Raw genomic sequence first — 26943 nt, 5'->3', positions numbered from 1 at the left:
AGGGCAGCCCTAGCGGGTCCCTCTGCCCAGCCGAAAAGTAGCTGACTTGTTGTTGACCACCACCTGGGCCATAGGCAGGGAGTACAATAAATAAATAAACTGTACCCATTGAATGTACTTTGGACCAAACCCCAGTTTCTCCAACACTGCCCACAAATATGGGCACTCGATGGTGTCAAAAGCCATAGCTGCGTCCAGGGAAACTATAACTGCTGGCTCCGATATAGAAGACGCCCTGCTCAATACCCTGTGGACTCTGCGTAGATTCAGCGCTGTGATACTGTGTGGTATGAAACCCGATTGGTCCGGATGGACCAAGGTCGCAATCACCGCCAGGAGGCGAGTAGCAAGAAGCTTAGCGAGGATTTTGGGCTCTTAATTAAGCAGAGATATTGGTCAGTAGGAGCCACAGTCGGTCTTGGGCTTTCCTTTCTTATGTATGGTAACTATAGTGGCAGTACGCTGGTCCAACGGCAAGATGCCCGTTTGCCTCGAGTCCTCGTACATGGTCCTCCGGTACGGGGCCAGCTTGTCAGGTTTAAGCTTGTACAATTCGATTGGTAACCTGTTAGGGCCCGTGGCTTTGCCCGGTTTAATCTAACTGATTGCTGCCGCTACCTCCTCGTTAGATATGTCGCTGTCCATAAGGTCACATTCGACCCGACAGTTTGGGTAAGGTAATGTCAGTAAGCAGCTGGCGGGAGTCCCCAACCGGGTAGGGAGCAACCGAAGTGTAGACAGCCTGGAAGTGGGCTGCAAAGTCAACAATAACTTGCGGGTCCGACAGGGAATTAACCCTCAGGGCCTCGAATTACCGGGACAAGTCTGCTTGACCATTCCCTCTTGTCCAACCATTCCAAGAGTTTCCTGGCCTTATCGTCCATCTCATACACTCGACCCTGAACTGCTCTGCCCATGGCCTTTGCTTGGTCTGTTGCACGCAGCCTGTATTCCTGTTGTTTGAGTTTGAGAAGATGGAGTTTGCCGGGTGTGACGTCTATCTCCAATTCCACCTCCAGCCTCCCCACCTGTGCCTCCAGTGCCACCAACTCTTTACGCTTTTTCTTCTTCTTCCCTGAGATTAGAGAATGGGCCTGACCCCGTATCAGTCTTGAATGCCTCCCAAAGCACCTGGGGGGTACTCAACCGAGCCCTCATTCTCATTGAAGTAATTATCAATAGCTTTAAGGAGCTCCAGTCGGATAGGGGGGATCACTTCGATACCATGGATTGATGGGGGCCACACGACCCACCTGCTGGAATCTGAGCGACAAATGGAGCCAGACTGGCGAATGATCTGAATTGCCTCTGGCTAGGTGTTTTATCTCCCGAACATGGGAGAGTTGGGATGCGGGTAACAGAAAATAGTCCATTCTGGACAAACTTCCATGAGCTCCTGATTGAAAAAGATACTGGGTGATGTTGGGATGAAAATCCCTCCACCCATCCGCCAACCCCATGGAATCTAAACATTCGGGCAACCAGCTGTGTGAGCGGGGGAGATTGCGTGGAGGGTGCCGGTCACAATCCCCGGAGACCACCGAATTAAAGTCCCCTCCCAGCACCAAGAGGCCTACTGAGATTTCCAACAGCAGCGTACCCAAGTCCCTAAATGTGGAAGCTTGGAAGCCCGGGGATACATACATCGAAAGGAAGGTGACAGGACGGCCCTCCCATGTGCCAGAGACTCCAGCATATCGTCCTCTCGCATCTGACCAGGTGTCCTGTACCACGAGGGGGAAGGATTTTTTCATCAGTATGCCAACTCCCCTGGAGCCCGTGGTAAACCCAACGTTGGCTATCAAGACGTAGCCCCCTCTATGCAGCGCTTTACATGTACTTCCGATCAAATGGGTTTCCTGCAATAGAACGATGTGAGGTGCCTGGCGCTTAATGCACTGGAGAACAACACTACCTTTGATCTTATCCCCCAACCCATTGACATTCCAACTCATCAATTTAACCCCACTGTTCCCGATCGATGCCATCTCTAAGTATACTGGAACTCACAGAATACAGTGCTGCTTCCCCAGTCAACACATCCATATCCACCGCTGATGCAATCAAAGTTACAACCAAAAAATTAAACAAACCACTTCAACTCCCCCCCCACCCCACCCCGCTGCCCTGCCCTCTGGGCTGATAACTGCCCATGAGAAAAAGAAAAAAAAACCTAGCAGAGTGCCTGTCGCACCGGAAAAGATTCAAGAAAGAAAAGGAATAAACCCTATAAGGGGGGAAGGGGGGGGGGGGGGGGGGGGATGCAGGGTCCGTCCCACCTAAGCCCAGAAGGTCCACACCGTACCCCTACAAGACAAATATCTCAGGTCTGTGCAAATTCACTTATCCATTGACCATAAATCCAAAAGGAACCCCCCACCCGGTCTCTTCACCCACCCCCAGTGCAAACAATACAAGTACAACCTCTGGTAGAAAGTTAATTCACCGCAAACAGTACAGGCCCAGCCTTTGGACGGGCGTCATCTCAGGTCGGTTGACTACTGTCAGTGCCACCCCACCTTGATCGGCAGGGCTCCTCGCTCCTCTGTTTTCGACCCAGTCAACTGCTGCCTCGGGATGATCGAAAAACCACACTCGCCTGTCCGCCTCAATACGGAGACGGGCAGGGAACAGGATGGAATACTTCAGGCCCTGATCTCTGAGAACGTGCTTAATCGACATAAACGATAGTCTTTGTCGCTGTGTCCGCTGGGTGAAGTCCGGTAAAAAGGAGATGTCTGAGTTCTCATAGCGCAGTGGGGCACCAGCTCTGGAGTTTTGAAGGATAACGTATGTCGCAGAAGTTCAGGACCCATGCCAACATGGGCCGCGGGGGAGCGCCCGGTTTGGGATGGCCGCCGGGGATCCTGTGGGCGCGCTCCACGACGAAGAACTTACTGAGGCCTTTAGGTTGCAAGTGTTTTAGAATGAGGTAAGAACCTGGGACTCTTGCATTTTACACAGGCTTGCAGGATTCTACCCTAATATACTCAACCTACTATTGTGTTTGCGGTCTCACGCTATCTTTTAAGCATGTGGCGCAGGAGACAAACTTTTTTAAACTAAAATAATTGTTGTATTTACTGCTTTTATCCTTGTACTCTGATAACTTCTAGTTTAATTCTGTTTTAACATGTTATGCCTATTTATTGTTTTATTGACTGTGCTGATATATTTTATGTGCACTTTTATGGCCATCTGACCAAAATAAAGTTATCAAAGAAGAAGAATGAGGTCCTCCACAAAAAGGTCTGGTGCTTGCCCCTCCGACTTCTCCGGAACCCCAAGAATGCATAGATTGTTGCGATGCAGGAGGCCCTCGTAGTCGTCCAACTTTAGGTCAGTCAATTTGCGGAAATCCTGGAGTTCCCTGACCGCTCCCTGGAGCTGCCAGACATCCTTCACCAGGCTGGTCGCCGTGAGTTCCACTTGCTTGACCTTTTCGTTGAGCTTGCCCATGTCAGCTCTGATTAGGTTGATCTCGATAGCCACTGACTCCAGTGATGGCGGCCATGACCTCTTTGAGCGAGATTTCCTGCTCCTCTTCGCCCAGTCCCCCTAGAGCCAGAGTCCCTGGGCACTCTGGCCTGCTGCGCCTCCTTCTGCACGGTATACCAGTCAAGTTTATTCGTCTGTGTAGTGTTGGATCCTCCGGTCCCCTTGGACTTGGTGCAGTCCATCTTGACCTGTCCAGAACTGTTCTAGCTGAAAAATCTTCAAGAGCGGCAAGGTTGCACTGGGCAGGATGCCATGGTCTCTTCTATACGTGGATAAGGATGGCAGAGACAAGGACTGCGTAGATAGACCTTCACTATTGGGAATGCGCCACTGCCGGTAACTGCCTCACAGCCGGTGCCTCTACCAAGCACGCCAACATGTGCCCCCGCTGCCTGCATGTTACATCACCCCAGGATCCGGTCTCTGCCACTGCCACAGGCTCCACAGCTGCCAAATGCAGTGGGCGAGCGCTGCTTGAGTACTTCTACAGGAAAGGTTTCGCAGTTATGCCTCACCCATAGTGGCAAGCTTAGGAGGCGCCATGGGCTCAAACTGGAGTGAGATATGGTCAGTTACCCAGCTGATATCTCCAGAGCAAAAAGGGGGGTCCTCACATAAGTCCCACACCCTCAACTGGTCTCCCTTCCAGGCGAATGATCCCACTCCCATACTCCTGGCTCAAGCAGCACCACCTTCCTCCCTTTTGCGCATGGACCCGGCTCTGCAGGCGGCCCCAGACCGCAGCAGCCTCCAAGTTCTCTCTGCTCCGCTGGCTCGGGGTCCTGCAGGCCAGAGCGGGGGTGAGCGATCTTCTCCAGCCGCACACTCCAGCTAAGACCGGGCCGCAACGGAGACCCCCGTGGCTCAGGGGACACTATTCGAACTCCCGAAATAGCACCCAGCAGCTGCGTCACTGCCGTGCAAAAACGGCCCACCAGGAGTCACAGCCGGCAGATGGGTATTTGCTTTGCGGTGGGCTCCGACTCGAGCCACAGTACGTCCGGGAGGGGTCAGAGGCATTAGCAATATGGGGCAGCACAGAGCGTCCGATTTCAAAGACGAGAAGCTGCCATCTTCCTCCCGCGCCCGCTTCCTCTGCGTGGTGGTATTTTCACCGCACCAGGCTGCACAGCTTCTCAGGCTTTTTTTCGGGGGCTCCACGAGCCGCGGCGCCGCCACCGGGTGTAAAATGGCCTGTTGGAGCTCCTCCTTCGGGTAGATCAATCACTTCACGTCCCGGCCTCGAGCCCAGTCACAGGCCGAAGCGTCCGGTCATGATTTCTATGCTGCTGTGCTCACTCTGAACATTGAAACTGGCGGGATGGGCTCCGCACAAGTTCCGGTCACTGGTGAGTGATGCAACGGATTACTGTACACTACAGGATAGATGTGGGCTAGGACGGACGACGGAGCCCTCTTACTGCACGGCCATTTTCAGCCGGGGCTTGGCCATATATATATTTAACGTATGAGACAACAGAGAAATAGGTCAGTTTCCTTTCTTGCAAAACAATTATTACATTATGTGTACCCACATACACATCTTAAAATATCACGTTACTGAAATAGTCTTCATCCCTCCCATTAATTTCAAGTATCATCAATACTGTTTCTCCTATACAAAACAATAGGAAACCCTTCCTTGCGTCCATCACGTAGCTAGAGCTTGTGGCGCCCAGGGCTATCCCTCAGATTGCCGCCCGTGGACTCCGCAGCCCTGTGATTGTGTGACCTTATGTCTCGAACTCGAATTTTAATGACTGAGTGACACTTTTTCCCGAGCAAAATCAAGCAATAAAGACGAGGGAAACCTATAAATATCAGAAATTACTCCCATTTGAGCAAAGAGAAAGTCTAACAGCTGCAAGGCACCAGAAAGGAGGGGAACTACCCTAGTGCCCATTTAACCTGATTGGACAGTGGCCTCAGACACTCTGCATCCTGCAAGGCTCAGGGGAGTGAGGGTGAGGCACACAAGTTACAGCCAGCCAGGGGGGTGTTGTGTGTAAAATGGAATGTCCAGTTATCAGAAAATCAAAACATGGCAGACGCTGAAACCAAAAGAGGACGGGTTAATGTTTGACATAGGCAACAAAGCTGCACTGGAGAGACAGTGAGTTCAGGTACCTAATATCTGTGGACTGATGCTGGGCTGCATCAGTTGCCTTAGATGATCAAATATAACGTGCACCGTTTTAAATCACTTTCTGAGCATGTATTTGACAAGAATAACTGAAATATGTTGCTCAACGACAATAATGTATATTGCAATTTTCAGTGCTACAGGCCAGTGAATGCAAAAGCAGAAGAGCTAGTAAAACCTAATACAGTGCTTTAAATTAATTTAGGAAGCAGTCACTGTATGGCAAATGTATTCAGGAAAAACACAATCCTTTCCCTCCCAAAGCTTGAGGTTAGCAACTCTCAGTATGTAAGTCACAGTATCAATTTATGAAAAAAGTGTCATATCATCATGATGTGCCTGCCGACGAGACCCTAAACACCTTCGATAGCTGCCAAGGTTTCAGATTGCTTATGTGTGACATTTTCATAATTTCAGTGTAAATATGAGTGGCATTTCAATGACCATGAGTGACACTTCCGCACGAGCAAAATCAAGCAATGAAGACGACTGAAGCATATAAATATAGGAAATTGCACCCACTTAGCAACAAGAAACTCTAAGAAGATCTGAAAACTGCTGCAAATGACCTGTGGCTTTGCTGTTACTCAATATTTGTGACTGCTGTAGTTTCTATTTTTATGTTCTTTGTCAATGCCCAACGCCATTGTGTGGTATCATTTATATGCCTTATCTTTATTTGTAAAGCACTCGAACATCTTTCAGCCCCTCTCTCTCAAATTTTTCATTTGTTTTCTAGTGCTGCTCATACCAATGAAGCGTGCAAGAGCACTTTACATCAGACAAACATTATACCAATACAATGACTCTTTCGTTGTTATTCCAGTCTAGCAAAATGTAATTTGTAGCACATTTCCCCTGACAACAGCTGAAGTGGTTTCATAGGTAGTTATGAAACGGAAGTGATTTGCAGTGTTCACAAGCATTTTGCCTAGTGTTCTACAAAAAATAGAGCACACATTTGAAAATAGCAACTTGGGGACCCAAGCCAGTAGGATATTTGAAACTGAAAATGTCCCGCAATATCACCTTAGTACTAACACAGGCAGGCACGCACAGGCTTTAATCCACCGAGCTCTCTCACCCATACTATTATTTCTGTCTAAATCTAGATGCTTATATGGCGCTGATTGGAGAGATTTGTGTGTTGTGTCGCTGTGGTTATGCGCTTGTAATGTACAAAGGTCGATACAAATTAGATCATCAGCATCCTAATGGAGCATTATTAAAACTTTAACTCCGGTACCAGCTCATTTAAAGCACTGCTTGTGCAGGTACCCCAACTTTCCCCTTACTGTGGGTGTCTGCCTCGCTGACTGCCCCGCCTGTAGGCATCTGCCCCTCACCCAGGACTGAACCTTCCCAGCTCCCTCCCCGCCGCCCTCTGCGCAAGTTCCACTCTTGAGCCGATCTGAAGGGAATGAGGTAGGGCATGAGGTATGCCATGCGCTCCATCACAAGTCAACTGGCTGACTTTAGAGGACACAGGCCGGTGGTGTAAGTGTACCACCCGCGACCCTAGCAGCCCACGTTGAGGCAGGTAAGAGGTCAGGGCCAGGGAGGGCTTCTGAGGCATTGGGCCACACAGGTCAGGACTTCAAACAACATCGTGCCTGCAAACAAACATCGAAAAACAAAGCTGCTGCCTGCTACCTGAGATGTGCTCTGGGCTAATCACTCACTGTCCATAACTGGCAAGGCACGAACGCTCGGACAGCTGCTCATGAAAGGAGAGTGCGTGACGCGTCACAGCTGCCTCCTGCAGTGCTGCGCTACATTTCAGCGCGAGGGCTGGCCAAACCTCGTGCCCAGGGTAGTCATTGGGAGCGCTTTCGCGCGCTGCAAGATTGACGGCCCTGGGACAGGAAACACAAAGGTACCTACCACGTCGCTTAACAAGCAGGTGTGGTTGCTGTTCACACGGGGGCCGTGCAGCACTGGAGACCCGTGGCAGCGGTCTTTATAATTCATTTGGGGACACGGACACTACTGTAGTGATTAACAGTAGTGTCAGCGAGTGTCCAAATCAATTATAAAGACAGCGGCCACGGGCCACCAGTGCCGCGCGGCCGCCGCCCCCAAAACAGTGCCGCCTGGGGCGGTCCGCCCCCCGTCCCACCTAGCTACGCCATTGATCCTTATTATCTTAGGTTTCTCCATCAGATTGTGACATTTGAGACGTCTCTTTGCCAGTACCAACACAAGATGCATGAATTTATACTGCATTTTTCTGTGTATAGGCTGGCAATAATGCCAAATAAACAACACTTAGGTAGAGCATCAAGTGAATCCCATTTGCCATGCATAATCTTTCAACCAATTCCCTCCAGAAATCTGCAAGACGCCGGCCTCCCTCATCCTGTTCCACTTCAGTGTTTCTAAAGCTACCCTACTCCATTTGCCATGCTGTTCAACTTCTTAGAAATGGCAGGCTTCAGAAGGCACAAGGAGTTCTGTATAGTGTACAAGCATCTCATATTCTATTAGCAAGAGAGAATGATCAGATAAGAATCTGCTCAAGTACCTTGCAGTGTGTATTTGAGGAGAAGCTTTGCCTGAGACTAAGATACGGTCCAGCCTAATGAGGGTATTATGAGTTAACGAATGACAGAGGTATTCTTTAACTGTCAGATTTAGAAATATCCATATATCTACACATCTCATGTTTCTCATCACCTCCGTCAGAGCAACAATCATACCGGTCTTGGTATTGTATTTGTTGTGCATCTGGGATACAATTGAAGTCAGTCGCCTATATTAAAGGGGCATCTACAGACGTGGCCAACAAGCCCTGCAATTTTTTTAAGACCATTTTGTCATCATTGCTATGCATTAATGTACACACTACCAAATTGCAGTGAATAAGAACATACCTTCCCTCTACCTCCAAGTATCTAAGATGGAAAGGATTAACAGAGGCCCTCCAAATTGGCATCTCCCTAGCATATGGGGAAGAGTGGACGAGTACAACTCCAGGACCAGAAGTATCAACTGAACGTACCGGATCACCGTTTTGGACTGGGGGAAAAGGATTAAGGGGTGTGGCTCAACTGTGACTTCAGATGGGGTTTTCTCTCAGAACCATAATCGCTAGGGAAATAATTCAACCATTCTGGCATCAGAGTTACCGACTCTCTGAGGTGCGTCCATAACACTTAAGGCGAAGAGGAAAGTTTTCCTCTGTGATCCTCTGAAGCTAAATCGTAACTCCTACCAATCAGGCAGTAGTGGCCACTCGTATTGGGAAGTGGTGGGCGGGGGTAAGGGGAACACAGACAAAAAAAACTGAGTTAAAAATAAAGAAAATTGGACTTGCCTGCTCCGACAACCGCTGCCTTTCTCCCGATTCTTGCGTCCCGTCCAGGAACTGCTGCACACTGCGCAGGCTCCCAGCTCCCAATCCCAGCACTGCTCACATGCTGGGAATACTATTCCCAGCATGTTGGCGGGGCTGGGATTGGTCTGCGCGCCTCTGTTTGGCGCTCAGAGATGGATTGGGAGTCTGTGTACAACACAGCTTGGGTGGAGAAAAGCTAAGTGCGCATGACGATTTGACCGGCCAAATCATCATGCCCCCACAACTCCCCCTTCCTCCCTGGTGCTGCAGCTTCAGTATAGGTGGCCACGCCCCTCTCGCGGCTCGTAGCCTGCAGGACAAAAAATAAAATGCTGTCAATTGTTTTACTATCATATTATTTTTGTACTTTGCCAGCTTTCAGCAGGGGGCGCAACACTCCTCCACCATAACAGAGTAGCCTCCCCTGCAATCAGGGTTAGTAGGGTATGAGTTGGGACGATGTGGGATTGCACTTGTGTTGAATAGTCCTGTCCATGAGCGGGATTGCAAAGCATTTTACAATAGATTACATATACTATTATTCATCTGAACTCAAGATGGGTCTCTGTAATGCCAGCACATAGACCTGTTGACAGAAACAGAACTCTCTGCATGCTGCCAGTTCAGCATAAACATCTGCCAGGCCTGTTCACAGTAGCAGGATTATAACTCACCCTGGGTTTGTCTCTTGCTTTTAAGTTAAAGAGTCACATGCATAGTCCCAATCCAAGTCTAAACGGAGTACAAGCCCTACTGATCAAAGGACCAGTATGTATTCTTCTTTAGAAGGTGTTGGAGGGAATCAAATACTAACCATGGTCCAGACTACTTTAATATAATTAACCCTTCTCCTGTCTGGTAAAAATGCAGCAGCTGATCAGGGAATGTGGTTTTGTCAAGAGTAAAATCGAATTATTTTAATGCAGAGTCGAGGGTAGTGGAAATGGCGTCTCGGTATCCAGTGTTAGCATATGTGGAGGGCCTGAAATGAAAAGTCATGTTGAAATCCTCCTGTCCATCACCCCCCCCAACTGTCCGGCAACCACAAGCTACCTTTATGGTCTCTCAGCATGGAAATAGTGTCCTCCCTTGTTGCACTACAGTTATTGTATCGTGCAAAATCAAAACTTCAATTCAATTTATACCAATTCTCTCTTGATTGTGAAAAATAATAGTCTGTGTTCTCCAGCTATTACATGAAATTGTTTGTTTTTTATTCAATTTCTTTGTGATTATATTTGACTTAAATGCACTGTATGTCTCTGTTTACCATTCACATTTATCCTTTAACTCCTCACTGTCACTCTGTGACAAAGCCCCAGCTCCGCAGCAATTAGGAAAGCATGCCCATGATGAGGACAACCTCACAACAGACAGCTACCATTTTGTCCAGGCACTCAGTCGGATCCTGTGCACCTTTTAACATTATTTCCCAAGTCACTCAGAATATGTGACCACAAAATCTCAATTCCTTTCTACCCCCTCTTGGTACAAAGAAAGTACATGAGTTTTGGGGAACTGGAGGAATAACACAGGGGAGAGTCTGTAGAGCAATTCCCCTCCAGGAGCACACATACAAATGGTGGCACTCAATTACTATTTCACCTACCTTCTAGTACTCCATTACCTAGTATGACGGGGCAGTAGGCACCTACTGTTCTCTTGTACTGGATCTTTCATAGACTCACATGCTTGAACCATTCCCCGTCATCGACATGTGAGTCCCACGGTATAAGTGTAAAACAGTACAGTATACTACACATAGCCTATACAGGCTAAAACACATTCACTTCATTAATCTATCAACCATCATTTATAAGAAACCAAACTTCAGCCAAACAGGTGACAGCACCCTCTAAAACACTCCTCACAGAGGCTGCATCACCTTAGATTTTCTACTGCACGTTGTGTGAAGGGAGTTTCCCTGAGCTCTGCTCAGTTTATCAAGTTTTTCTCTCGTTCAAAGCTATTTGTCACCAGGAAGTAAAACTCCACCTTCACCTGACCAGATGCGACTACTCACAATGTCCGAATCTGTAAAGAAAGGACATTTCAGACCTGGTGGAAAAAGAGACTACATTTAGAAGAGCCACATAAGGAGTGTATTTATTGGTTGCACAGTTCCCACAAGGTAAAGGATTGTAAAATCTGCTGCATCTTTTCCCTCTAAAATGAGAGGTGAGGCCTCTTGTATGGCTCCAGAAATTAAAAAGTAAGACTGATTGTGGTTTCTGAGGAGGATAGTGATGATTTCACACACTCTGAAGAGAGGTCACGAAAAAGAGAAAGGCCATAGGTCATCGTAGTCCCAAAGGAAGGTCTTTAAAAAGACTTGTGAGTCTTTAAGAGAAAGAGCATCAAAATAGCACTTTCACAGAGTAAAAAAGGGAAAAGTTTCCACAGAAAAAGTGAGATCTGAGCCAACTACTTCATCCGCCAGTCTGGTGTTGCATGGAAAAAACCCTCCTTAGAACAGTCGATAATAACTTCAAAAATAACCTTTGAAATGTCAACAACCGCAATATCGCTGTCGACCATACAAACCACAAGATTGACCATGACATCATCAACGGCAATGTTAACAGCGCCGTCGACAATGACGATAGTGATAGTGACACTGTAGATGAGGACAACGTTGACACAAGAACCGGCGATGAAAGGACTGACGACAAAGACACCGTCAGTGATGTTGAAACTACTGATCATGATCAGAAAGCCATTGACAATGCTCTCAGTGGCGGAAAAGCGGTCTCCGCTGTCTTTTAAAATGACAATGGAATTGTCAACGAGAGAAATGCAATTAGAATTTTTAAGACCAGAACATTCATCTCCAAGCAATGTTTCTCCTCTCCAGTCAAGTCACTTGATTCATGAAGAGGATTCTGACAATAGAGGGCAATTTGGAGAGGACCACAGTCTTTCAGAAGTTAATGTCAAATACAAAGAAGATAATGAAGAGGAATACTATGATTATTATTCCTCAGGACAGCAACATTATATAGAATGACCTGCACAATTTATGGAACAGTTCCCGCATTATAGTCAACCTCCCCTTCAAGAAGGCCTTGTTCAAGTTCCACTAGCTTTGTTACAAGACCTCCAGGGCATGTTGCTAGACTACTATAAAAGATGTCTGGAACCTATAAACACCTAGGAGGACTTCAACTTCAAATATAGCAGTGCCTCCTGCAGATGAAGCAGTCTCCTCAGATGAGGATAGAGAGGAAAGGGAAATCCCGACAACCAATTTATTCCCAATGAATGGGTCAATTATTTAATTCCAGCGCCATCTCCACCTGCATTGCAACCAGCGGACTCTCCACCCGATGACATCAGAGGCTTTTATAATCTCTTGAAAAGGGCAGCAAAAAGGTTTCAGTTACCTTTGACAATTAAGCAGTCAGACCGTTTTTATATGACTTTAAGGAGCCTACAAAGAAACTAGTTAGAGCAACTCTGTATTTTATTTGAGAAGAAGGGACTAAGATAATAAAAAACGCTGCAACAGTCTCAGCTGTTTTACCAAGGTTAGATGGAAAAAAACAAGGCACTGGAAAACCCAGTGCATGCCTTGTTGGTCATCCATAGACAAATTCTGTGGTGACGAAAGTAGCTCAGCGCTGCTCCAAAAATCCTTCGATGCCATATCCAAACCGCCGGGTAAAGAAGGCAGATGCTTAGACAAGGTTGGTAAGCACTTTTTAACTCTGTCAGCAACTACTGTGTGTGCTGCCAATTCACTAGCCATACTAGGCCGTTATGACCGACAAATATGGTCAGACATCGCTGCATACATAGATCTCTGGCCTCACGGGGTAAGAGGAGAAGCAAAGAAAATCCTTCAATAAGGTGAAAGAACTTCCTTAAAAATAATAGACTGCGCTATGGATAGCATCAACAGGGTTTCAACAGTTGGCGGGAGCTGCTGTCTTGATACAAAGATGTTGAAGGCCACATCATTCATGCTGGATGTTCAGAGCAAGATGTGATGAAGAGATGATGAAGAGATGTAGTTTGGGAAACATGTGGACGACGCCATCCTTACAGGCAAATAAAGAGGATACAGATATTGCAAGATCCTTCGGTACCATGCAGATAAGAAAAATGGCTTTTCGAGGTGGAAGAGGTTTATTTGCTTATAGAGGGGGATATCAGCCATACCAATACCAGCCCTTTTAGCAACAGTATCGGCCGTCCTATCAACAGCAGCAATTTCGATCACCACCAGCAGCAGCTTCTACAAAATAAGCTCCAAGAAGGAAACAAGTCTCACAAGGAAGAGACGCTGGCAGAAAGCAGTGACAATTTTAGAGTGCCAGTTATAGCCTCGCCATCCCACCAAACACTTGGAGACAAAATTTCAAATTTTCTACACCAATTGCGACAGATATCAGACAGATGGGTGTTAGACCTAATCACTAACGGTTATATGTTGGAGTTCACCCAGAGGCCACCAAACATTCCACGGAAGCCACACACAGCCTATTTTACACAAGTTAGCATCTACAACGGGGTTCGTGGGGGAATGCTTTTTCAATGAGATAGTCCGTGATCTTTGCTTATGCTGTTCCTCCAATTCCCCTTGATTCTAAGACTTCTCAGCAAAATGAAGAGGATACTGAACCGAATTATCCGGATTGCTCCAAGATGGCCCTGACAGCACTGGTTCACAGAACTGTTACTCCAATCAGAAAGGACTCCCATCCAGCTGAAACCCCTACCTGCATTACTAACATCCATACCCGATCTACTTAGTTATTGGTCTGGCTCCTGAATACAATGAGTTTGCAACCATTACCATCCCTCAAGAATGTAGAGAAATTCTTGAGAAAGCCAGAGCTCATACCACTAATAATATATATAAACTGAAGTGGAAGCATTTCTGTGTATGGTGCCAGAAATCAAATATTCACCCTATCTCAGCACAGTCAGAGCAAATTCTACCATATCTCCTACTTTTGGCAAAGTCAGGTTGAGTGAGTGGATTAACAACTGTAACACTCATCTGAAGTTTACCCATGAACACTCCCGCGACAGGATAACCTTTTTGGATGTCACCATCAACAGGGTGGATAACCATTTAGAAACCAAGACCTTCTATAAACCTACAGCAAAAAACAACTTGCTTCATTTTTCTAGTTACCACCCCAGGGCACTTCGTGAAAATCTCCCGTATGGGCAATTTCTACGATTAAGGCGAAATTGCAGCAATTTGTCTGACTTTAAACAACAGGCAAATGACTTGTCAAATAAATTGTCGAGAAGAGGTTACCCCAAAGGTATTCTAGAGAGAAGCCAAAAGAGAGCGAGAAATCAACCGAGAGCTGGACTACTGGATGATCACGACAATGGTGAGAAAGATGAGAAAGCAGAACCCCCACTGACATGCGTTACTACTTTTAATGCTCTGTCCAATGCAGTCAGTAAATGCATTTCGAAAAACTGGAGGATCATTACCAGCAATAAAACAGACTGGCAAAAGCCCCTCTTTTCTTATAAGAGAGCTACGAGTTTAAAAGACTCACTGGTACATACCCGCCCCCAGTGTCCACAACCAAACAAGCAGGTTCCCAGTGTATTGAACGCCTGGGGTTTACCCCCAGTACTTGGACATTTCCCTTGTGGGAATTGTAATGTGTGTCACCTCACCACGGACATGAAATTCCTTATCCTTCCAAATGGCTCTAAGTGGGACCAAAGAAGGCACACGAATTGCAACACTTCCAACGTTGTATATTTGATCACGTGTCGTTGTAATCTCCAGTATGTGGGCATGACCACCAGACGTTTCAAGACCAGGATATGTGAACACCGAAGTAATATTCGATGTAAAAAAAACACAACTAAACTAACGACACATTTCTTACAGTCTAATCACACACCAAATGATTTACACTGGACAATCTTGGAGCACCTGCCCGCAGTCTCTGAGCAGAAACTTTTTGAAAAGGAACAACGGTGGGTTTACCGTCTAGGCACCCACAGAACAGGGCTGAATGATGAAATCCCCTGGGGCAGCATCATGTATTAGTCTACTCTTACTCTGGTTTTTTCCTCATCGGGGGCTCTTTATAACAACCATCGCACACAACTGTCCGTATGTGTACACTTCTAACAGCAACATTATAGGGATACCAAGCTATTGAAATAATATTCATTGTTGCTGTCTCACTCCCCACTTCTAATTAAGGCGGTATAGTTTTTCATCTCCAAGCTAGTATATTTTGGAGATTTTATCCAAAAGAAACATTGCAGCAAATTTGATGCCTTATTTTATTAACAGCTACTCTACCTTCCATCTACAACGTTACGATTACTTTTTAACAGACGGTGGACACATTACCACTGTTTGTCTGCAAGCTTGATTCCTTCACAGAGGAGGGAGCGTAATTGTCTCTGCGAGTGGTTTTTTCCCCCCTCATAACATGGGAGGACTTTATGCTCCGTGTCAGTTGCAAGCATGACAATTTATGAGTTTTGTTTAGTTGCATGGTGTTCCCAATAACATCGGCACCATCATGCTCTTTTTACAATTTTGGACGTTTCTTTCATTGGGAACAGGGAATCGAACCATGATTGCTAACTTCTTTTGCCGGTATTTAGCACGTACCGCTTTAATAGTTTTATGGGTGTGTCGATTCTGCACGTCATTCAGTCCTACCGTGCCACATTAACATATAAGGAGGGACAGGAAGTTCTTTGTTTTCCTTCCGGGTAAGACGGCAGCCCAGAGTTTAGGTTTGAGGCGGGGAGCCGCGAGTAAAGCAGTAAGTTTGTTTATATTGTGCTACAAGCAGCAGAGTTGCCTCACTTTTATTGCTTTCGTACCAAATACTACCACGCGTACTTCTTGTTTCAGACATTTAACGCGTGAAGAGTACCCGCGCTGTCTTCACCTAAGGGGGATTTAATACTCCCCCAATGGCGTGAGTTTATTTCAGCATCTGGGCTGCTTCAGTGTGTGTTGCCTTGCTTGTGCTTCATATTTATTTTTACGCGACTTATTTTCAGGCGCTTTTTCATAATACCACAGTAGCGCACCTGGCTATAGCGACAGTAAAACCCAAGTCGCGCTGCACCCAAGGGGGTTAATACACTACGCCTACGGCATGAGTAGATTGCAACATTCAGGCACTTCGATTGTGTATTGGATTGTGGTGCTTTCTCGTTTTATTTTATTTCTCATCTATTTCTCGTGCTTTTAGTAATACCGCACGAGTTAACTCGGCGTGACTAAAGCCGAGCTGCCTTTCCGTTTTTACATTGCTTTTCTACCTGTTCTAATAAACATGACTGTGATGATTCACTGTGATAACTCATATATCTTCTTGGCAATCATTCTACCTAACACTATGTATTCAATACAGGTGTCAGATTATTGGTTGAACTTAAATGCTCACTGAGGCGGCATCACTCTGGTTTTCCCTGATCTAACTATTGAACCAACCATGCGATTACTATTTGAGTAATTTGTGACAGTACTACTTCTTTATCACGATCGAGCCCTAGGCACGATATTTACAATTCAGGCATGTAATGAAGACTTATCTGCCTCATTCTTACGAACTAGAATTGAGTTTGTTTTATTCATATTGGCATACAAGGGCTGAAAGTAATAGACTATGAGGTCTCACGCGTTCATACTGGGACGCTGAGATACCTTATTATTGCTTTCCTAAGATGGAGTGTATTGGCCTTGCCCTGATGCTCCTTCAATAACTTATGTCTCTACACTTAGTATAGTGTTAGAAAGTACATCATATGTCAATAATTCTTTTTTCTCTTCACAGGTCTTTTGGCCAGGCCGCACATTTTTGCCCTGACCTACATCACGGAGACTGCCCGTGATGGTTAAATGTTATTTATATTTTTTTCACACTTTGAACCTCACAGTAGGGTGCGCCTTAGCGCGCGCATACCACTGGGGGTCTAATTTTAGGTCCTGACGAATGCTGAGCAAATCGCAGTCTAACAGCAGAAACATGTTGACCATCATTTTTGTATAATCATTAAGGACATTGGTTTCTTAACACAGAACCTATCAGTCCGCTCACTTGTTTTTAACAAATACAGGTTGGTCATTATTAAAATAGGTATAAAGACTACAACCTAGTATTTTTTTAAAATTGCACCTACTATCACCACACTTTGATTTGGGCACTGTTGCATCCACCACATCCTGCTCCGCTGTAAACAGGCGTTGTAGCACGCTGGGGAGGTACTAGATCACCCCAGCGGGGACCCCGTGATGAAGCATGTCACCAGCTAGTGGTGAGTGAGGGTCCTTCTACAACAGGGAGATCCCTGTCCTGTTTTACAAAGTGGGATACAGGCACCCAGTTGTAGTCACAACCCAACTGGGTTAGGTGTTTGCCACTCCTGTGAGATATGTGTGTGTTGTTTTGTTAATCCTGACACATCACAATTTTTTAAGACATATGGTGTTTTGTAGCATATTAGTTGAGTTTGAACACTGTGCTTTGCACTCCTTCGTTGTTGTTACAAAGTCAGGTTTGGACCATACTTCCATTAAGGTGCATTTAGCAGCAATCTCACAATATAGAATATCGACTGGTTCACCGTTCTTGTGGTCTAATAGGATGATTAAGCACTTTCTTAATGATCTTCTCAGAGTGTTTTCTTCAATTAAGGCACCTCCTCTATCTTGGCAACGCAACACAGTGCATGCGCAACTGATAAAGGCTCTATCCGAACCTAGCCACAAACCTGAGCTAAAGCTTTTAACATGGAAAATGGCATTGTTGTTGGCCCTTACACCAGCAAGGAGAGTTAGCGAGATACAAGCCTTCACAATTGAAGAGCCTTTTCTACAGTTCAAGGAGAACAGTGCAGTTCTCAGAACGAATCCCAGATTCATTCCCATAGCGTCTATAGATTTTCATCTAAATGAGGCTATTGCCCTGAGGATATTCTTTCGAATCCATAAACAGCAGCTGAAAGATCATTGCATACATTTGACGTTAAAAGATGCCTGGAATTCCATGTACATCGTACTAAACAATTCAGGAAGACAGACCAACTGCTAGTAGCATATGGGAATCACCGTAAATGTCTTCCAGTTTCCAAACCAAGCATAGTTCGATGGATTTCAGTGACAAGGCCCTGGGCTGGACCACCTCCTTCCTCACCGACAGAACCCAGAGAGTCCTCCTCCCCCCGTTCCAATCCGGAACCACCAAAAACAACTGCGGCGTCCCTCGGGGATCCTCCCTCAGTCCGATGCTGTTCAACGTCTACATGGCTCCCCTCGCTCGCATCGCCAGACTACACGACCTCAACATAATCTCCTACGCCGACGACACCCAACTCATCCTCTCCCTCACCAAAGACCCCCTCACCGCCAAATCCAACCTGCACCTGAGAATGAAGGCCGTCGCAGACTGGATGGAAGCAAGCCGGCTCAAGTTGAACACGGATAAGACGGAGATCCTCATCCTTGGGCCCAACCCCTCAGCATGGGACGACACCTGGTGGCCCCAATCTCTGGGACCCCCCCAAGGCACCCACCAACCACGCACGCAACCTGCGGGTCATCCTCGACTCCAAGCTCCGCATGACCAGCCAAGTCAACGCAGTCTCCTCCGCCTGCTTCCACACCCTGCGCATGCTCCGCAAGATCTACAGATGGATCCCGACGAACACTCGGAAAACCTTCACCCACACCCTCATCAGCAGCCGTCTCGACTATGGAAACGCCCTCTACGCCGGAGTCCCAGCCAAAGTCATCAGCAGACTCCAAAGAATCCAGAACGCTTCCGCACGACTGGTCCTAGACGTCCCACGCAGAGACCACATCACCTCGCACTTCAGAGAACTGCACTGGCTCCCCGTCGACAAAAGAATTACTTTCAAACTCATAATCCACGCACACAAAGCACTCCACAAGACCGGCCCTGCCTACTTCAACGGCAGACTCTCCTTCTACGTACCCAACAGGAAACTCCGCTCCGCTGACCTATCCCTGGCCGCCGTCCCACGCATCCACAGAAATGCTTCCGGAGGTAGATCCTTCTCACACCGCGCCGCCAAGAGCTGGAACACTCTCCCCCTCCACCTACGACAGACCACAAACCTCCCGGCATTTAGAAGACTGCTCAAAACCTTGCTCTTCGACCACTAGCTGCAGCCTCCCCTTCCCCCCCCCCCTCTCCCCCCCAGCGCCTTGTGACCAGAGCGGGTATGTAGCGTGCTCTACAAATTACTTGATTGATTGATTGACTTTCCTGCTATGTCACTGCAAGGATGGTAGATTTCTGACGGACAAAGTTAAACTGCACTGTAAGAGAGCGGTTTCTACTAAGATTGCTCTATTTACTGGTGTGCCTCTCGGATAAATATGTTGAGCGGCAACATGGAAGAACAGGCATACGTTCACGCAACATTATTGCCTGGAATCGTCCGAGGACAGTGATGCAGCTGTAGGACAAGCAGTGTTAACGCTTTTTGTTTCAATAAGGTGAGCCTTTTTTGATTCTATAATTCCACCTTCCTTTGTTGTGCCAATGTAATGATGATTGTGCAAATGCTACAACTGCAAACTAGTCTGATTCAAGCATGTGAATCTATGAAAGATCCAATACTCAAGAAGAAAAACGTTACTTACCTGTAACTGTATTTCTCCAATATTGGCATCTTTCATAGATTCACATACGACTCACCCTCCTCCCGGTAGAGGCTAACCATGTTGTTGTGGGAATACTTTTCCCAATAGTGCTTGAAAATTGAGGGAATGAATCCTCTGTGAGGACTGTTCTCTAGAGGGTGCTGTCACCTGGCTGAAGTTTAGGTCCTTCTAAATGATGTGGATATGTTGAAGTGAATGTTTTCTTGCCATTATAGGTTATGTGTAATATGCTGTACTGCTTTACAATTATACCGTGGTAATTCCACTTCGACAGGGAATGATTCAAGCAGGTGAATCTATGAAAGGGTGTCAATAGCTGGAAAACTAAAGTTACAGGTAAGTAACTTATTTCTTTGTGCTTGAATTACTCTTAGAACAATAGAGTATGTTTCCGTGTGGTTGATAGTGAGGAAAAGCATGGAGCTGCTCAGTGAACTGCTGTGTCCACTGATAGAAAAGCACAGTAAAGGTCAAAAAGTCACATTTTGACAGAGTGGCACAGCTTCCTTTGCCATGTAAGGGCCTTTGTCCCTATTGACACTTTAATTCATTAAAGAAGGTGTTTGTAAAATCTATGTGCCATGGCTATTATGTGGCTTCCCTGCATTATTTATTCTAAAAGTGTTGTAGCATGTTAGCCTGAATTCCCCATTGTTTATCCCACATCATGGAATACAATCTGTTTGTTTTACAGGCAGAGGGAAGGAAACTTGGATTGGTTGGCTGGGTCCAGAACACAAATCAGCAGTCCGTTCGAGGGCAGTTGCAGGGGCCGAGGTCCCCTGTCCGTGACATGCAAACGTGGCTGCAGAAAAAAGGGAGTCCCAAATCCAGGATCACCCGAGCTGAATTCAGCAATGAGAGGAAGATCACCAAGCTGGAGCACAGTGATTTCTCAATTGTGAAGTAATTTCCACAAGAGCACTGCAGATGGACTCTTGGAGATCTGCATTATGGCTCGATAGTTGCATTCTCACCTATTGGAGGAACCACAGCTCTAATCTGTCCCCTGTTTGCAGTATAAGTGTTCTGTTATATTTATATTTTATTTTATTATGACTAGTCTTTTTATTTAGAGAGGTAGAAGCAAGTTGCTGGATGTGTAGTTGTTTTGCACACTCATCCTCCAAAATGTAGTTCAACACAGTAAACTCATTAATGTCTTTCTTTGGGAGACCTTAGAATGGAATGGTCTACTCTTGCACCAGAAAGTGGCATTGAGAGAGAGGGATGATGGAGTCTGCAGATGTTACATGTAATAAAACACTATCCCCATTTTCTTTTCTCTTTTTTCTTCTTAACCCTTTGGTTATTGTATGGTCCTCTGTTCATTGTATGGTCTTGGACTGCTACATACATCTTGTTTAAGTTGGTCTGTGGCTCAATCTCCCTGTCCCTGCCATTTTTCCCTATTTTTGAAGAATCACTTAGAGTGCGGATACTTAAAACCTGTCTCTGATGTCTTTGTTCGTAGCAAAGCTGCATCCATAAGTTAAACTAAGTTTACTGTTATCTGCAATTCTTTACCACTTATAGCAAATCTCATAGCCTTGCTTGTGGGTTGAAACCCTTTGTTAATAAATAGTGGCCTAAGACATTTTTGCTGATCCACTAAAGCGTGGTGCAGAGAGAGCCCCTGTGGGTTAATTATTCATTCATACATACACCCACAAAGAGAGCAGTTTTTCAGGACTTGGGTGTATCCTGCCCATACCTGTTAGTGGCGAGTAAAAAATGGGATGCGATTCAACTGACATCTGATTGTTTCAGTGAAGGGGCGGGATAGGTATTTTGGTATTTCCTTTATGGAGAAAACTCCCCACAATATAATTTGTGTGCTTTATTTTTGTTTTTATGGTCTCCGTATCCGTTGAAAATGACAAACCCTTTAGCTGTTTTTTTGGTCAGAAGCTTAAAATGCTTTTGTGTGGTAGACAAATCCCAAAGCGCTTCAAGGTGCAAAGTGCGTTGTGCATCAAGTTCCTTGTGGTTAGCAGAGGATGGTGACTTCTCACTAAAATGTTGCTCGGACTGTGTTGTCTTTGGCTTGTCGTAAGGTATAACAGTAGTTCAAGAAGTGAGACATGAGTTTTAAGAGTGGGTGGAGCAATGTAAATTCAAACCTGATTTGTGGATGGTAGGTGGTATTTGGTAAAAGGAACATTTGTCTGATTATATTGTGTAGCGTATGATTCAAAGATGACCCTCCTTTTCCTGGGTAGGCTTAACGTTTATCACACAAAGTAGATGTTTAGCCAATGGCGCATCAAAGCAGTTATGAAGGTGACTTATTGCATAACTTAATGAAGCAGCTTTCGATTTCAAGTACCCCTAGTGTTTATTCAAAGAGCCGTGTTCATCAAGCTAAACCCCTAAAAAGCAATATTTCCCATGTTCCTCAATTATTATGAGGCAGCTTTTCATTTTGCAACACGTGGAGAGGTGTGGCTCACTGGTTAGAGGCGGCAGACCTGTAAGCAGAGAACGGCCCGGGACCAGGGTTTAATTTCCGACGCGGCAGGATCGTGGACCAGGGGTCAATGGACTCGATAATTCTCGCCTCAGTGCCTACTCTAACCAGGGAACACACTCGGTAACTCTGGGCATTAAGCTTGCCTCATTTCTACAACGGCCCCCCACAGACGCCGGGGATGCCTGGTTTCACCCTGGAGATACCCGGAAAGGGACCATCTCACAGGGAAAACCAGGACGGGTTCCCCAGCGGTCTGCAGCGCCAGGACACTCGGTTAGAGTAACAGTGCGCTTTACAAATACCCCACATTTACATTTACATTTGTTGCTGAAGACCAAAACCGCAGTTTTATTAGTATTGGCTCTTAGTTTGTTCTGTATGTTAAATTTATTTGATCAGTGTTATGGACTCATACCTGTTGCAGTATGGTCAAGAATTATGTTCTCTGCATGTTGGAGGGACTGAATGCAGAAATTGTGTATTTTAGGGAGGTGGCATCCTCATATGCTAATAGTGTTTGTTAGATCAACTGTGTATAGACTAAAGAGCAAGGTGCTATAACAAACTATTGTTTTAACCCTCTATTAGTCTTACTTTTTCTTGAGATGTGGCCATTTTGTCAGTTTAACCTGAACCCGTGTGTTCCATTACAAAGTCTGAATGGCCCTAAGTAATGACAGGGAGATACCCCACCTTGCTAATTTTGCCGAAAGTGTAGCACAATCTGATCCATCGAAGTCTGTATGGTAATCAGTAAAAAAACACCTGAACAGATTGTCTTTTATAACTTTGATTGTCTCACAAGTTAGCATGGATAAAGCAAGAATATTATTGTATATGTCAGTGTTCGCCATGAACTAAGTTGAGTCACTGGTATTAGATTGTTTAAGTTCAACACAGGACTCCGGCTCTCTTAAATTTGTTTTTTGAATAGTATGTTGCCACGGCGTCTAGTAAAGTAATCGTTCTGAAATTTTTTACTAATGAGGGATTTCCTTATTATGTACTGGATGCAGAATGGATCCTTTCCAGGAGGATGGAATGATCTATTTCAGAAACGGTGGTATGAAGAGTTAATGAGCTAGGAGTCCAAAAGTCAATCCCCAACCAAGAATACGCCAGGAGGCATGTTTGCAGAGTAGTGGAGAAAGGGTGCGGTTGTCCGGCGAGTTGCCTTTTTATTTTTTATTTTTTTTAGGGAAGGGGCCTGTGTGGCCCCCCTTCACTTGACCCTTTTGGGCCTCGGGGACACCATCCGCTGGGGCATGACCATTTCTTTATTTTTTTTTTAAAAAGGGAGGGGGTCATTCAGCCCCCCTTCCTGAGTCCTATTTTGGCCCTGGCGACCCCATCCCCCAGGGCCGGGCTATTTTCATTATTATATTATAAAGGGGGGGTGGCGTCCTGCCAGATTGAGTGTGCTATTGATGTGGGGTGTTTCTATTAGTCTTGCTAGAATATGAAAAGTTTCCTTATTGAGGAGAAAATTAGTGTAGCTCAGGTTGCTTTTTGGGGGTGGTCCTAATTAGGTTGGGCCCATTAAAGAATAGTTAGGTGGGATTTTTGGAGGCTTTAAGTTAGACAACTTTGAGTTTCCGATATTGTGTTGGGCTGTTTGCAAAGTTAGCCGGCTTTGTGACTGTACTAGTGTCTGATATGAGCTTTAGAGCCTCAGTTCGGGCATCAGTTGTATGCTGGAAAAGCTGTTGACCCAGTTTTTTTGTTTCAGAATGGCAGTCCGATTTAAAATGCGTTAAGGCTCCGCTTCTAAAGAGTCAGAGGGCCTTTGTGAGGTAAGTGTTCTGATTAAGATAGGATCGGTTTTGACCTGGAGGGTCTTCTGGGCAGTGAGGTTGGCGGTTTGTACCCTGCCAGTGACGAGTTTATTTATCCACCCTTTTGGGCCTTCCTCTGCCCCCTTGTGGGCATTCGTTTTGGATTCATGTAAAAATATTGTATAAAATGTTGTAGTTGCGTTACTTATACTAGTACAGTTGATAAAAGCATCAGTTCAGATAGCCATAGTAGATTTTCGAATATTCTTCTTTTGGTTTCTGGTTAATGGCTTTGTGTCAGCAGAAATGATTTTTCAGAGTTTGACCACTGTATGAAATTGATTCAAATGGGCCCTGGGTTGATACTTTGTATGTTATGTGTATTTGTAAAGTGCACTATTGCCCACAAGATATCCTGGCGCTGAGCAGATGTGTGTGCCTAACCCTGCCAATGATAGGTTGGTTAACTGAAAAGCCAGGTCTTAAGTGTTTTACTGAATTCGCGGGAGGATGAGGCTGATGGGTAGTGTGGGGCCTTTCCATGCTTAAGGAGTGATGTAAGAGAATTCTCGTCCTCCTGATCTGGTTCCGTTTATGCGTGGTACGTGTGCACGAGTAGGAGTTTTGCAGAGTGGAGGTGTCCGATGGAAGGAGATGTGACAGTTCACGTAGGTGGGTCTAAGCGCCTGAGTGGGTGTGTGGAGTTTGAAAGGAGTGGGTTTTTGTATTGGGAGCTTGTGAAGCCCCCTGAGGTGTGCTGTGAATTCTGAGCAGGAGGATAAGGATGAATCAGGCTGCTGAGGTGTGCTGTGATGTGAATTCTGAGCAGGAGGATACGGATGAATGCGCTTGCCCAATTCTGGATGGTTTGTAGTTTTTTAGTAAGTTCCTTAGTGATCCCTGCATAGTGGGTATATGCTAAGGATGAGTCCTTGTGACAGGTGGGAGGTGATGCAGTCCCAGACTCATGTGAGGAAATCTGGCTGCAAGAGTTTGGCCCCAGTTGTGGCCCTATCTGAACCTATTTTAGACAACTGAGCGTGCTGTGCTCGCAACACTTACTCTCCTGAGATTGAGTCAGGTTCCTATTTTAACTTTAGTTAGTCAGTGTCATGCTTCTATCGCCGACGGCAGTGCTGATGAGAGCCTCCTAGCTGATTTTAGCGCACTGATACCTACACCGTAATTTTTAAAACTATAATTTTTTAATCATCGAAACTGTCACTATTGTAAATTTTCTGTTGCACTTACCACTGCCCTGTGCCCTGGCGGCGTTCCCCGTTCCACAGCTGAAGGTTCATTTTGAGTGGAGGGAACTTGCGCCACAGCCGGAAGTGTCCCCCTACCACTTCCGGTTGCCACGAAGGTCAGCTCTCTAGTTGCTAGCCTCCCCCCTGCATATAAACCTATGCTTTCCGTCTCACGCAGTGGACGCGCGTAGCGGGCGAGCCACCGGCGCGCGGAAGGCGCGCCAAAGGCAAGTCCGTCCGCGCCGAGACCGGGCCAAGGGCCATACCCCCTGGTCAGTTCCAACCATCGCAAGACCGCCCAAGGATTACCTACATCTCGTCTCAGTTATTAGCTCTTAAGGCGCCCTCACATGTACCTCACTGCCCACCTATCACCCTTAATTTTAATCCGATCGCAGGCCCTTTCCAATGTCCTTCATGCAGAAGAAATTCAATTCCGCTAGCTCCCCCAAACCGTTTCTGGCTGCGCTCATAAATGCGCGTTCCCTCCCAAAACATAAACTGAACATTCTGGATTTAATCTCCGCACATAATCTAGATATACTTTTTATAACAGAAACCCGGGGTGATAATGCCTCTGGGCCAGATTTTATGGCTGCCCTACCGGACGGTTACTGTGTAAGTAGACAAGACAGAACCACTAAAAAGGGAGGTGGCATTGCCATTATTTATAGAGACCGCTATCATATAAAGACTATAAAATCTTAACTACAGAGGTTGCGAAGCATTCTCTTTCTCTATCGCTCTCTCCGACAACCAGTCTTTTACAGGTATCTTGCTCTATCGTATTTGCAAAAATTGCCGTGCTGTTCCTAAGAAGAGGAGGGGATTGATACAGTCTGTGATGCGAATGATGATGGCAGGGTGACTCAAAGATAACCCTGGGAATCCATTTTGTTGGATTTAATGCCCTCACACACCCTTTCAGGTGTCCTGCTTCATCATTTGGGCCTGCTCCTCGTTGGGTCGGCGGTGCAATACCCAACGGACAACACCTCATAGAGGGGCTCTTTGGCGGAGATCTTTTTCCAACAGCCGTATAGATGAAGTGCGGGTATGGGGCCAGAATAGAGGGTAGACGTGGGGGTGTGAATCAAAATAAAATAAAACTAGTGGTACCGGGAATGATTTATTCAGGAGGTCCACTGCTTTAATTAAAAACGGGTTTCTAGAGGAGAGTGCTGGAATATAATATTTCCAGAGATCCTCCAGAAATTGTTATAGTCCGGTCAACATGTTTCTCGCTGGTATGTAATTAACAAGCGATTCTTCAGGACCTATGTGACTTTTTAGCTTGTATCTAAGAATGAGAAAACGGTCTACTCTAATTCCCTAATGTGTAATGTGTGTAACCTAGTCTGGGTACAACAACACTCAGGGGTGAAGGGGAAACAATCCTATATTACCCTTCTTCTATTGTAACTGCCAATACCTGTTGAGGAAAGAGGAAGAGCATATCACAAACAGTATATAAACAATCGCATCAGTGACTGTATTCCTTATGTGGATTGCATGCCAGTATGTATCAGGCATGTCTCTATCCCATTACACAAGTGTAACATGCACTCTCAAATGTGAAAACTCGGTTAGAGTGATACGGAATGAACAATTAAAACATATTCTGCGAGCATAAAAATACCAGTGTGGTATTGTTACCAGAGAGCTATCCAAAACTCACCTAAAATTATTAACAGTCAGATAACGACAGTATCCAGCGGGTAAAGCTTCAGGTAGATCTTCCACCGCAAGGCTATGTATAGGAAAAGATCTTAGTGCCTCATCAACAGTGTACAGTGACTGTGGTAGTTGCAAAGTAGGTAAA

The 26943-nt window shown here is 45.8% G+C and overlaps 1 protein-coding gene across 5 annotated transcripts in view; it reads left to right on the top strand.

The window, feature by feature from the left end:
• The window catches only part of ACYP1 (acylphosphatase 1), a 49453-nt gene extending 28555 nt beyond the window's left edge, over positions 1–20898 (top strand). For all 5 annotated transcript variants that reach the window (XM_086936611.1, XM_086936612.1, XM_086936614.1 and 2 more), the window contains exon 4: positions 20318–20898. In XM_086936611.1, coding sequence (XP_086792737.1) covers positions 20318–20533 — 216 coding nt within the window. In that variant the 3' untranslated portion in view covers positions 20534–20898. The remainder of the gene's footprint in view (positions 1–20317) is intronic.
• The last annotated feature ends 6045 nt before the right edge of the window (positions 20899–26943 follow it).

The sequence above is a fragment of the Lissotriton vulgaris genome, chromosome 9, assembly GCF_964263255.1.
Source record: "Lissotriton vulgaris chromosome 9, aLisVul1.2, whole genome shotgun sequence".
NCBI lineage: Eukaryota > Metazoa > Chordata > Amphibia > Caudata > Salamandridae > Lissotriton > Lissotriton vulgaris.
The sequence above is the reverse complement of the archived record's forward strand: the minus strand, read 5'-3'. Positions and strand labels throughout refer to the sequence as shown.